This window comes from Protobothrops mucrosquamatus, unplaced genomic scaffold (genome assembly GCF_001527695.2).
Source record: "Protobothrops mucrosquamatus isolate PMUCROS unplaced genomic scaffold, P.Mucros_1.0 scaffold1353, whole genome shotgun sequence".
In the NCBI taxonomy this organism is placed as follows: Eukaryota; Metazoa; Chordata; class Lepidosauria; order Squamata; family Viperidae; genus Protobothrops; species Protobothrops mucrosquamatus.
In genome coordinates this window covers 518,635-532,561 of record NW_015387547.1, presented here as the reverse complement: position 1 = coordinate 532,561, position 13,927 = coordinate 518,635, and the positions used below count along the sequence as shown (strand labels likewise).

The 13,927-nt window shown below is 37.9% G+C and overlaps 1 protein-coding gene across 1 annotated transcript in view; it reads left to right on the top strand.

Moving 5' to 3' along the window:
* FRK (fyn related Src family tyrosine kinase) overlaps positions 1-13,927 on the top strand; it is a 53,861-nt gene that overhangs the window by 21,356 nt on the left and 18,578 nt on the right. The window contains exons 2-3 of the mRNA XM_015821571.1: positions 4,560-4,681; positions 8,524-8,687. Of these exons, the coding sequence (XP_015677057.1) occupies positions 4,560-4,681; positions 8,524-8,687 (286 nt within the window). The remainder of the gene's footprint in view (positions 1-4,559; positions 4,682-8,523; positions 8,688-13,927) is intronic.

Here is a 13,927-nt window from a genome sequence, read left to right as displayed (position 1 = left end):
TTGCAGGACTGGCCTAGGGTAATTTTTAGGGGGGTTTTAATTATATTTTAAAATTTGACAAATATTTAAATATTCCTTTTAATTAATTTTAAATTTGTATTGTTTTGTATGTATTTTAAATAGATTGTCAGCCGCCCTGAGTCCTACGGGAGAAGGGCGGGATATAAATCCAAAAATAAATAAATAAATAAAATAAAATTTAAAACGAGTATAAAGAAAGTAGGTAAAAAAAGTCATCTGCAATTCCCAGTATTCCTAATTTGTCAATCTAACATTACAAATTCCATCTGAAAATAATTCTACCCAATAAATGTGAGTGAGTCTATGCATTCACGTACATGTATGTACACACTGGAAGGAAATCATACTCCAAAGAAAATTAATACTATGAATTCCTAACTGATTAAAATGAGTTGCCTGCAAAGTACTGTATGAACTCAATTTATAAAGTGAACTTATCATCATCTGCATATACCAAGCATACCCAATGAACAAAAGCATGAAAATATATTACACAAATATATTCTTTCTCTTCGTCAAGCACAAGTAGTGAACAACAAGAAGAAATCAAGAGGAAGGAATTAGAAGTTTTGTGGTAAGGGAAAAGAGTAGCTGCTGCACAATAAAGAAAGGAAAGAGAGAAAGAAAATGATGTTTTAGGTATTACAAAATAAATTTCCACTCAGAAGGCAAACAGCTGCTAAAGCTCAGCTTATCTTCAAAAGCATCCACGCTGATTAGCAATGAAGTCTACAGCCATTTGTACCTCCTGCCTAGCTGTTTGTTTTCAACAGTCTTCTGTTCTTCTCAACGAAGGCAACTGACCTGCCCTGTGTTAATGCACAGGTGATTATTTAGGCAAAACATAGATTGTTTTCAGCAAGCATGGTATTAATTCCCTCAAATCATAATGTTTACACTATGTTTACCTAGCTTATGAGGAAAGTCTGGACTTCTTCATTAAAAGGGGGGGAAAAAAGTATAGTTTGAAAGCTTGAGAAAGTGAGACTATATATAAAGGGACTGTCCTGCTCATGTTAACATCCAGGCTGGTTCATAGCCAGATAGTTAGTTCCTCAGACAAACTACTAGATCACAGACCGTTTAGGCTGGTAAGTAAAAAACAAACACTCCCTCTTGAAAAAAAAGTCTGGAAAACAATTGGCAACCAGTGCAACTTTTTCAGCAATAGAATAAAATCTTCTCTGTATCACTCACCATTTGGCATCTTCAGTTGGTTTTACACCAGCTAACGTTTCTGAATATTCCTTAAGAACACACTACAGTAGACAAGTCAAATAGAACTACAATTCCAATTTGTCAGTTTTCTTTTTACCAATAGCCAGTGCTTTTTTTTTAAAATATATATATATAAAAGGTGCCGGAACTCACACATGTCATACAACCAACCTTGCCTATCCTACAAGGTTCTATCCCAAAAAGGTGCCGGAACTCCGTTCTGGGCGTTCTATGACAAAAAAAAGCCCTGCCAATAGCACCTCTGTCTTGTCTGGATTTAATTTGAGCCTGTTCACTCCCGTCCACTGCTTTCTTGGTTGTCTGATTTGTTTACGTGTTAGATTTATATTCTGCCTTTCTTTTGTTCGTGACCTCAAGAAATATACAAAACATTCCCAACTTCTATTTTCCCTTGCATCTGTATGCCTGTGACATGGGTTTAGCTAAGAGAAACTGACTAGCCCAAAGTCATTCTGTGAGCATCTGTGGGGGAGGACTAGAACTTGGAATTCTGTTTTTCCAATACTTGAACTCCTACAGACTCAAGTTTCAAGCAAAATAACCAGCTGCTATTTTCCTGGAGTTAGATTCAAAGCACACCAATGGTACCTACTCTAAGGCTCTCAGTGACTTCTCCCATTCTAAAGCCAGCCACCTTATAACAGTAGAAGAAATTCAATATCGTATCATAGAATACCTCTATTACTTCTTGAGGCTAAATGCCTTCTTTGTCAGGCAGACAACATAAAGACTCAGTGTACAGGAACTCAAAGTCCCAAGGAGTTGTTTCTTCTTTATACATATTTTGTCTACATTGGAGCAGGAGAGATACAGTTCTATGAGTGAACATGGAAAATGTGTGTGTGAATGTGTGTGTGTGTGTGTGTGTGTGTGTTGAAAGAGAAGCATATATAATAGATAGAATTCTATAATGATGTGTATAAGGGAAACAATGAATACGTAAAACTAGATTAGTTCCAGTTAGTATATTTCAATCTTTTAAAAAGCTAGTTGTCCTTTTTTTTTTTTTTTTGGCTGGGGTGACCAATTACTTTTTTTGACAGGTCTTCATTCTGTCATGGTTATTACAGTACATTGGGTTCCCAAGATAGGCAGGACTAAAATAAAATGAGAAAAAGCCCAAAATGGCTATGGACACTTGTTTTCCGTTTCTCTTTTCTCTCTCTCTAACTCCTCCCATTCTCAATCCCCCCCTCCTTCTGATGCCCTATTAACTGAGAAGAGGACTTAACATTCTTATTTTTTTCGATAAACTTATGGAAAGTGATCATTAAACCAGAACCACACAATAAGGAAAGCCAATTTAAAATGTATTAAAATTAATGTTCCATGAAAAAATCCAATGAAAAATTCAGTCTTCTGAGATCATTATTAAAACACATGGAAAGTGTCTAAAAGAATTAAAAAGTTCCCCAAGCAATAGCCCTATGAAAAATGGAAAAGAGAAAAGATCAGCACAGAAAGAGTTTATTTTTAAGGAGGTCAGAAGAGAGGGAAAATTGTAGCAGAGGACAAAAGAATAAGCCAAGATACTACAAAAATAAAATTGTCTGTCTCTCCATCTCGAGAGATTAGAAACTAGAATCCAACAGCAAAGACTATCGTTAGGAGTCTAATTATTTTTTATGAAGCAATATCTCACATTCAGACACCATTATTCCTGGTGACTTGTCAAAATATTTTGGTAATCTGTTTGGTTGCTGCTTGCGAATTGGATCAATTTTTCTCAAAATTGACACCATCTTCATTAACAGCTGAAACAATAAATCATAATTCCTTTATCCTCTGTCCTCCCTTAATTGCTCCATCTTACCCATCATTCCCTTTCAATAAGCAAAAGCCATAACTTGGTCCATCATTTTTTTTCCTTCTGGTCAACCCTCTCCTCCCCCCAGTCTCTTTAATTTTCACTGGTATATTTCCCATTCATTGCAGCTTTAAAAATAAAAAAAAATGAGAATATTATAGTTGTTGTTGTTAGTTGCGAAGTATATCAAAATACTGTGCTATTTCATTGGATTGTTATTTAACATAGCAAAGGAAACTGTACTTTACAAAATTACAAAAGTTAGATACCTTTTGAAATCCCAATGTTTCTTTGTGAAGAAAAGCGATCATACTGTTAAATTTTAACATAGCTCGGTGAGAAAACTCATTTAAAAAAAAAACTTGCACAAAGCTAAATATATTTAACCTAAAACAATTTAAAATCTTTTCGTAATCCTTTCTACTCATTTCTTTTAATTAAAAGTAATTCTATTTAGGCATGCATTGTTCTATAGCCAGGCTAAGATAATGCAGAGTTGTTTTCTTTTCCACCTTTAATCCCTTATTTTAATTTAAAGCATTGTGTTATCTTTCAACAAAATAACTAGCTTTCATGATCTCTTGCAGCTACAGAGGGATTGATCATTTTATCAGCTTTATTACAGTGATTTACTGCCCAAGAGATTCTTTACCAACCGACTTATAGTTTAGTCAGCATCCATAAACTGGGGAAACAGCAGAACAACAGGGATTATTAAAGCAAGAGCTCAGTAGGCCCTTTTTTTTTTTTTTACAATATCCTGACCCCAGAAAATGTTTCAAAAAATGTCCAAAATACTATGAAAGGAAAGACTTTTTTTAAAGGTCCTGAATAAGATATCTTGCAAGAGTGTTTGAAATGAGATCAAGGACCTTGCATGACATTAGGGCAGGGGTGTCAAACTCGCAAGGTCAGGTGACATGTCATGACATATCGCAACTTTTTTTTGCCATGGCCGGCACTGGGGTAGGCGCGGTTTCACTATGATTGCATCCGGGCCCATGGGCCGGCAGTTTGACACCCGTGCATTAGGATGTGTCAACTTCTAGCCCCTTTTACTCATTAGTTAATTTGTATTTTGGGGGAAGAGTAATTAGTATATGGCTGATGTGACACTGACGCACACAGGATAAGACAGTGTTCCACAGTGTTTCTCAACCTCAGCAACATTAAGATGTGTGGACTTCAACAAGTCAAGGCTGGCTGGGGAATTCTGGGAATTGAAGTCCACATATCTTAAACTTGCTGAGGCTGAGAAACATGGGGATCAGATGTGTTTTTAAAATTCTGCTGCATATTCATTTGGGTTGTTCCCAGCCTGTATGAGGAAGGACCTCCTGTTTGTATCATTACTATTAAGATTAGTTTGCAATAGTGGCGAAGATTAGTCTTAATAGATAAATGATTTGTTCAGAACTGGTCCTTTGCTTTCACATTCATGTAAATCCAATTCTGAGTACTAATTAGTTGTACCCACTTCTTTCTCTTTTAGGTGGTTTTTTGGAGCTATGAAACGAGCAGATGCTGAGAAACAACTCCTTTATCATGAGAATGAGACAGGAGCCTTCCTAATCAGAGAGAGTGAAAGTCAAAAGGGTGAATTTTCCCTTTCAGGTAACTTCCACTTTTTCTATCATAGAAATGTTAAATTAATTTTCTTTAGTTTGGTTTAGATAAATTGGCAACTGTTGACGATCACATGCACTTTTTATTTGGTGAGTGGTTTATTGTTTAGAAATACACATGCATACAGATTCGAATGTCTATGAATGAATACTTTTGAGAAGACTCTGTTATTCCTTAGGTTTTTAGCAGAGGGAATGTGCTTTTGGGTGCTTTTAAAGAAAAAAAGCTTACTTATAAACTTTGTGATTTTCTTTAAATCATTTGGAACAGGGAAGCCAAATTATAGAAAACTTTATTACTTTCACTTATCCCAACCCTTTTGCTTTCCTTTCCACAAGGATACCAGGTCTCGGTTGCCAAAATCTAAACAACCATTATATGGCAGCAGAGGGTTAAGAATGTTGTTTATATTTGCTGACATCTAGTGGTCATTCTTAAGATTACAGCCTAGATATTATAGCTGGACTTTCTCTGTGAAAATATTCCCATTCCAGCAAGACCTCCCTCTTGATTTTTTTTGACACCTCTGCAAGTGAAGCTTTATAAGACGATTCATCTCATGAACTTTTTACTCTATATGTAATTGTTGCTGAAGGATAGAATGAGGTTTTTTTTTAAATCTATGAAGAAGGTAATGGTAAATTATTTCCATACAACAATGTTAGTTCGTTGCATATACTTTCTGACCGGATGCAGGTCTCTTATGTTGACTTGCAAGGCAGATCTGGATTAGAGATCTTAATTTGTATAGAATATCTTGCATGGTGTCACTAAAATGACAAACAATGGAAGTAAAAAGTTTAAAGGGAAAAAAAGAAAAAGCATGTGGAAACAAGGATGGTTTGCAAAGTTAGAAATATATTTAGTGAAGATACCTTCAAGTCAGTGTTGACTCTTGGAGACTCCCTGGACAATTCCTGGCAGCTTTCTTTTTGGGAAGTGGTTTGCCCTTACCTGCTTCCTAGGGCTGAAAAAGAATGACTGGCCCAAATCACCCAGCTGGCTTCAGGGCATTGTTTACCTTAAAGAATCTTTATTCGAGAAGCAGAACATCGGCACCAACATAATCAAAGCCAAAAACTGAATCCCTCCCCTTGAGCACATAGTATCAAAGCACAATTCCCTCCTCCAATTAACAGTTATAAATCACATTCTCCAATTAGTTTAAAGCACGGGCTTTCCCTCCAGCTCTCCAGCCCACCAATTCTTATCATCTCGTATTTCAACAACCTTGATTCTCATGCTAGGTTCAGTATTATTATATCTAGCTGAACTCTCATGCACATCCCCCCTCCCCAGCATCATCTAACTCTAAAAGCAAAAGTAGAAGAAAATGGCTACATCTCCATCTGTTGTCAAAGCAAAAACATCCGATGTTAGCAGCGTTGACACTCTTGGTTTCTAGCCTAATGCCTTAACCAATGCCTCAACTGGCTGTTTGGAGAGAAATAATAAACAATAAACACTCAGCTTATGTATATTTTGTTTTATTTTCTGATGCCATCTCTTTCATTTCTCTGGCTTACTATTTCTTACTCCTTTTCTGTGCTTTGTACAACATTGCTTAACCTGATCCTGGTAGCATGATGTGTATGTAAGTATGATGTGCAATAAAAGACACTATAATTGGATGCTTTTCGGTAACCCTATTTTATTGATGTAGAATGGACTCTTAAAAACTGGAAAGTAGAAGTACAGTAACATGCACCCACTTGTGGCAGCTGATGGAAGTTGCATATCCAAGGCATATGTTCCCTTTTTTAAAAAAAGTTTTCAGATAACTTTATTAGATTTTTGAAATTAGAAAGACAAAAACTAACAAAAACTAATAATTAAGATGGAAAAGAGAAAAAAAAGTAAAGAATTAAAGGAAAAGCACAGCCAAAGGTGAGGAAAGAAAAGAAAAAGAAATACAAAGGAATTATTTCTGACTTTCTTTTAAAACAGATATAAATAGCGATGATTAGAAAAATAGTAGATAATTAAGGCATGTTTCCTGATAAAATAATCAGTTTAAAGAAACCAGGGTTAAGAATTCCATTAATGTAGAATTATTGTTAATGAAACCCTGCATATATTAAAAGTACAAGTCATACATCCAATCTGAGTTAAAAACAGGGCTGCTGTTCTTCACATTGGTCAGTGAAAATTGGAAAGATGATGTGCAGCAATTGATACATTTATATTTATATCTGTGAGTAATATCCTATATGAATAAAATTATTTATACGTATAAACATGCTATTGATCTCTTCTTTTTCTCTGCGTCATGATACCACATTTGGCTTCTTTCTTTTGAATCTTTTGAGAGGGTCAAGGAACAGTTATGCAGTAAGTGATAGCTTTATTTTGGTTAATGACCAACTTGAAACAATATATATAAGAAAAACCCATAGAGGAATAGCATAATTAAATAGAACAACTCAGCATTGTGTTCTAGAGGGAAGAACAGTGCAATTTTAATTTTGATCCTTTCACTAACTTTTATGGGCTTTTAAAAAGATAAATATATTTCTACTTATTTACTTTATTTAGCTATATTTATTACATGTATACCTGGCCTTTCTGGCTTTTCTAGCTGGCTACTTAGATTTAGAGCATTAGAGTTATTAAACTCCAGTGTAATGCTATCAATACAGGTAGTCCTCAACTTATGCCCACAATTGAGCCCAACATTTTTGTGGTTAAGTGAAACATTTGTTAAGTGAGTTTTGCCCCATTTTACGACTTTTCTTGCCACAGTTGTTAAGCGAATCACTGAAATTGTTAAGTCAGTAACATGGTTGTTAAGTGAATCTGGCTTCCCCATTAACTTTGCTTTGTCAGAAGATGATCACATGATCCCAGGACACTGCAACAGTCATAAATATGAACCAGTTGCCGAGCATCCAAATTTTGATCACACGACCACAGAGATGCAATGGTCATAAGTGTGAAAAATGGTCATTGGTCACTTTTTTCAGTGCCGTTGTAACTTCGAACTGTCGCTAAATGGACTGTTGTAAGGTGAGGACTACCTGTATTCTGAGGAAAGGCACTACATAGCTGAATGCCAAAGATACAAATTTGGGGTGGGCTTGGTGGCTGACGGGAGAACCTGGGCAGTCTGCAAATTATAGGAGATCCATGTTTGCCGCAGAGAGTTCAGGAATGATCATGTAGACCAGACATGTCAAACACAAGGCCCGGGGGCCAGATGTGGCCCGCGAAGTGGTTTCATGTGGCCTGCGAAGCCATCTTGGAAACAGAGAGGGAACGGCCCCCGCTGCCTTGGCCCTGGCCCAGGCCAGCTGGGAGCCAATGTACAATTTTGTTGTGGCCATCTATGCTGAAACGCATTCAGTCTTAGCTCCACAAGGCCGTCTAGAAACAGTGAGGAACCAGCCCCTGCTGTGTTGGCCCCGCCCCCTGGGTGCATGCTGGGGAGGTGTCACCCTTTGTGAGGAATGAAGAAATGGACCATGCCTTGGCACTTTCCCCGGTCCCACCCCCTTCTGCCAGAGACCCTCAGATCTGTCCCACTCCTGCCCAGGCCCCCACAGGCACCCTTGACATGAACAATGTAGATCTGGCCATGCCCACCCAGTAGGCCACACCCACTCCATCTATGCCCACCCAGTAGGCTGCACCCACTCGGCCCCCCGAGGGCAACCGTAATGCTGATGCGCCCCTCAATGAAATTGAGTTTGACACCCTGATGTAGACGCTCCGTGAAGGACTCAGTTTTCATAAGCCATTGCGGAAGAGAACTACAGAATAGCCTTTTCTGATTTCTTTGTAGGCGTTGGAAAAACAAGACATGGTATTTTTGTTTCCTTTTATTTTCTTAGTTTGGGATGGAGCAACTGTGAAGCACTACCGAATCAGAAAGATGGACCATGGTGGTTTTTTTCTGACACGGAGGGCAACATTTCACACTTTGAATGCTTTTGTCAAGCACTACAGTAAATCCAGCGATGGGCTGTGTGTAAGGCTTGGGAGGCCTTGCATTAAGGTACAGTAAGTCTGAATGTTTCTCCTCTCCCCCTAAAAATATAGAGATTAGTATTTGATTATTGAGATAATACAGGTATGACTCCCCTACATGCTGTGATCATTGCTCTAAGAAATGCAGTTAACTGTATCATTCCATTCCTTAGGTATTTCAACATCGTATCATTTCGGGCAAATAAATGTGCAATTGAGGTGGAAAAGACGCATGTCACTGTGTGATTTATGAAGTCACAGTATAAACTTATATTGAGATGAAATCACTAAGCTCATAACTCTTTCTGTCTCTAAGTGGTGCCTAAAAACAGAAACCACAGATCCGATCAGGGTTATAGAGACAGTACTTAAATATATTTTAAAGCTTGCTGGCTTTCTCCTGCCTCCATCTAGGGATATTTTAATCTTTGAGATACTAAAAGAAACACTTGAACAAAAATAATCTATTCGTTAAATCTCTGAATCTTTTCCAACATTATAGATCATTTCAAAAGCAATTGCATCAGGATGTGAATGTGTTCACATTTACTCTTTTGATTCACTGAAATGAGATGCTGTTATGAAATGTAGACAGTATGAAGATTAACTCTTTGCATTTTGTGTAGAGTTGCACAATGCATAAGCAAATATGTTTTGTTTTCTACATCCTATTTCTGCATCCATTTTTGATATTTATTTTGGTGAAAATAAATCTGCCCTTTTATATACATTTCTCCTAAGATGCACATTTTTAATGTATTGTTCTATAGTGCTCAGAGTTTAACATTTGGTTGTAGATATAAATTAGATTGGTTCACATTAAAATATAAATCTGTCCAAGTTGAGGGATGTTATATTCAAAACATACCCAGTCCTTATGCAGTATAGGATATTTAAAGCCCAGATTATTCTTGCCATGCCTCTTCCTTTTTTATTATTTATCAGATTAATTAAATACATTGTGTTTTGACCTACCTGTAATTGTCCAGAGAACTTAAGTTATTAATTCATGTTTTCTGGACATCTTCCTAAAACCCTCCAGAGATGGAAAACCTATAACCTTTATTAGCAGACTATTCCGCTGCTGTATAGATTCATAATCAGTAAGTTCCTCCTTATGTTTAATTAAGGAAGAAATCTAAGTAGCTGAAACTTGCAGTCCTAGTTTCTCTGGCAATGAAAAATAGTTCTTCACATGCTTCCCTGTAAGACCTTTTTATACAACCAAACGCTTATTTTTGTCTCCCTTTCTCCAGGCTGAATATCCTTTTTTTTTCAGCCCTTCAGCTAACCTACCCTTATAGGGTGGGACTGTATCACATTTGGTGTCTCCACCTTCTCACTTTCAATATTCTTTTGGAAATGTGGTACTCAGAATCACATCCTGTACTCTAGTAATTTTACCAGGGCAGAATTTCATGTGTCTTTGACACAGTATTTCTTCTTGAAGCATCCCAGAATTGTGTTTTAGAACTATCTCACACTGTAGACAGTTGGTTGTTAGTGACCGCACCTGTAAGGACCTGCCTCAACTAGATCTCCCAAGAAAGCAGAACTCTTGAAACAGGCATTGTCTCAAAAGGAAACTTTTACTGAGAGTTAATGATGGTAAGAGAGCAAAGCAAGATCTGAGATTTGGCGTGTAACGGATCACATCAAAAAGGCATCATTCCTCCCCCCAGACTCCAACTGTCCGGTTGAAATCCAGCCAATCCATAGGTGCTACCGTATTATGAGAAGCTGGAGATTTAGTGCTCTTCTCAAGGTCTCTCTTGGTTTCGTTTCCCAATGGTCCCATGCTCTGTTATCTGGAGATAAGGCAGATGTTTTCAGTTCGCATTCCTCTCACCCAGAGGGAGGGCATCTCGCCCAGAGCAGAATGAAGCAGATAATATTCCCCATGCAGGCACCCTTCTTCAACAGTATGGCAAGCCCCAAAAATACATAGGCAAAAGCAAGGAAGGGAGAAAGGAAAGAATGAAAGGCAAATATATTTGAGGGACTCTGACAGCACTCATGTCTCCTCTGATATAACCATGAATTTCTCATCTTGTAGGTGTGCTCTATTATTCTTTTCCCCTGAATATAATATCTTGTATATCTCTCTGTTGAAGGCCATCTATCATTTTATGAATAAAATAGCCTGTGATAAAATTAAGGTGAAGCTAGCAACAAGGTGCACAAGGTAGCCTGGAAAAATAAAGCACAAAAAGGAACTGTTGGAAATACCATAATGTAGGTATCAAGCAAGCCTATTTGAGGGGGATATTTCACAGAAGTGATATACAGCACTGCTTGCTTTGTGAAGGCCCGCATGAATGATAACAAGGCTAAAGAGTGAAAGAGGGATTCCTTCAAACAGTCTGACCTCAAAAGGTAACATGATGCAAATTGTTTAGGGATGTAAAGTTTAGGACCAGTGTTTTGAATTGATCTAAGAGATGGATTAGTGGAAGTGTCACACCATAATTGCATTGAGTGGACTCTGGCTACAGAATAAGCGGGAATTCTAAACCATTTTCAGTGCATAATGTGCTTTGCCATAAGCACAATGCAATAAGCACAATGCAATAAGCAAAGCAGGCAATGATCAAAGCAGAAATAATTACCAGAGGATTACTTATGTCTCTGGAATAACATGATCAGCATTAGTAATAAGTGATGAAAAGTGACTGAAGAGCAGTCTAGTGCTGTACCTCTAGTGAATGATAAATCCAAGAACATCTCTGTGCAATGCAGATGGTGATTGAAAAAGAGTGCAATCTGTTTTATAGTGCCAAGTTCTATTCTCGATTGGATGGACAATCATTGACATCCAATTTTAGTATGGTAAGACTGGTTCGATTTCAATTGCCTTACTTTTGTTAGATTAAAAAAAACATAGTTGGATTTTGTCCTCATGTACACCTAACTATGGCAGAAACAAGCTCTGAAGATACCTTTTTTTTCTGTTGTGTTCCTATGACATTCATCTCATCCTCAGCCCACAAGCCAAGCTTCAAATATTCCTTAGCTTACCAGCATTAAAGCAGCATTTTCTTCCTTATTTTGACTGCATCCCAAGGCAACCTCAAGGTGTATAAAATCTGTTAGACTTTATTACTATTACACTGGAGAAAAGTTGGATTTCTGGCATTGATAGGAAACAGAAGTGGGAGATAGAGGTAGCCAACTGGGACAGGACATTTCAGGTTGCTACACGTAGTCCATCAATTTATCGCCACAATTGAGCCCCAAAATTTATGTTGCTAAGCGAGAAATTTGTTAAGTGAGTTCTGCCCCCACTTTACGACTTTTCTCGCCACATTTGTTAAGTGAATCACTGCAGTTCTTAAATTAGTAACACGACTGTTAAGTGAATCTGGCTTCCCCATTGACTTTGCTTGTCAGAAGGTCGCAAAAGGGGATCACATGGCCCAGAGAAGTGCAACTGTCATAAATCTGAACCAGTTGCCAAGCATCCGAATGTAAATCACATGACCAGCATGGGGATGCTGCAATGGTCGTATGTATGAAAAATGGTCATAAGTCTCTTTTTTCAGTGCCGTTATAACTTTGAACGGTCACTAAATGAACTGCTGTAAGTTGAGGACCACCTGTATAGTATTATATTGACTCAAGAATGGATGGATAATGCTATAACTCTGCCTTTTCACCCATTGTACCACTTTTAGGATATGGCAACATCCAAGTACCACCAGTCGCCTAGCAAGGTGTCAAAAACTTGATGATCAAAAAAAAAAAAAAAAGAAAAAAGTGATAAAGTACAGGTAGTCCTCAACTTACAACAGTTCGCTCAGTGACTGTTCGAAGTTACAACGGCACTGAAAAAAGCGCCCCCCAAGCCACAGCCGAGCAAGACAGCGCCCGGCGGCGCTCTTCCTCCTGTCTGAGGTTTTCATTGTTGTGAGCATTTCTGTTGAGGATTGGCAGCAGGGTTGGGTGGGGGGGTGTTTGGTTTTTATTCCCCCTGTCTGCTGGGTGGTTGCATCAGGTTTTGGTCACTTCACATGACCCTGGGACACTGTGACCGTCATAAATATGAATCAGTTGCCAAGCATCTGAATGTCAATGACAAGACCCTGGAGATGCTGCAACATTCCAGCTGATCGGCGCTTCTTCTGGGTTCAGCAGAAGTGCCAGGATCAGCTCCGAGCTCCAGCTGGAGCCTGGCGCTGATCCTGGCACTTCCACTGAGCCCTGACAGCCCTGAAGAAGCGCCGATCAGTTGGAAAGTGGCACTGATCCTGGCACTTCTGCTGAGCCCTGATAGCCCTGCAGCTCCAGCCATCTCTCGCTCAGGCTTGTGCAGTGCTGCCACTAGTTCAGTTCATTCCCCTCCCTCTCTATCACTTTTCTAGGATGGTCACATACCACCTGCCAGGTGTCAATGTACCACAGGTGGTACCCATATCACTGGTTGAAAAGCCCTGCCCTAGAGATTGCTATTGTCTACCGGCTGGTAACAGCTTAATGCATATCCAGAGATAAACTCTTCCAGTGTTTAATTCTTCATATCTTCTTAGCAACCTTTTCTTCATGATAGACAGGTCTAGTTTCTTCAAACTTTCTCCATAAAACTTTTTTCCCCCTATAATGACCTTGTGGCCATCTCTGAATTTGATACATTTGTCTTCATTCTTCCTGCAAATGCAAAAAAAGTACAACTACTAATGTTCTGTGCGTGTGTTGAATAAAATGCTAGCACCTAAAAGTTATGTGTGGAAGCATAGGTAAGTACCTTTTATATATATATATATATATATATATATATATATATATATATATATATATATATATATATATATATATATATATATATATATATATATATATATATATATATATATATATAAAACAGCCTGGAAAGTTTGTCTTCATTGCTTTCCCAACTTTTAATTAGTCTTCAGAAAGGAGGAAAATCAGTTGAGAAATATCAGGGTTTTATCAAGTGATTAATTGTTTGATTGATTATCTGCCATCAAGTCGTTTTCTACTCGTAGCAACCACAGAGATAGATTTTTCTCCATGATTTATTAACTAGAAATAATTAATTCAGACTTTATACTCTATGGATTGGAGATAGGTCTGATTTTTTTTCCTGGAGATCATTGGTTTCTATACCAAGTATTGATTATCTTGACCAAGTTTCAAAGGAAATAGCAATTGCCCTATTTTCACACATAACTTTAAGGCTTAATACAAAAAAAAAAAATCTTTAGACTGTGCAGGATTCTTGCTGCATCTCCACCCCAGTGTCAAGGCCAG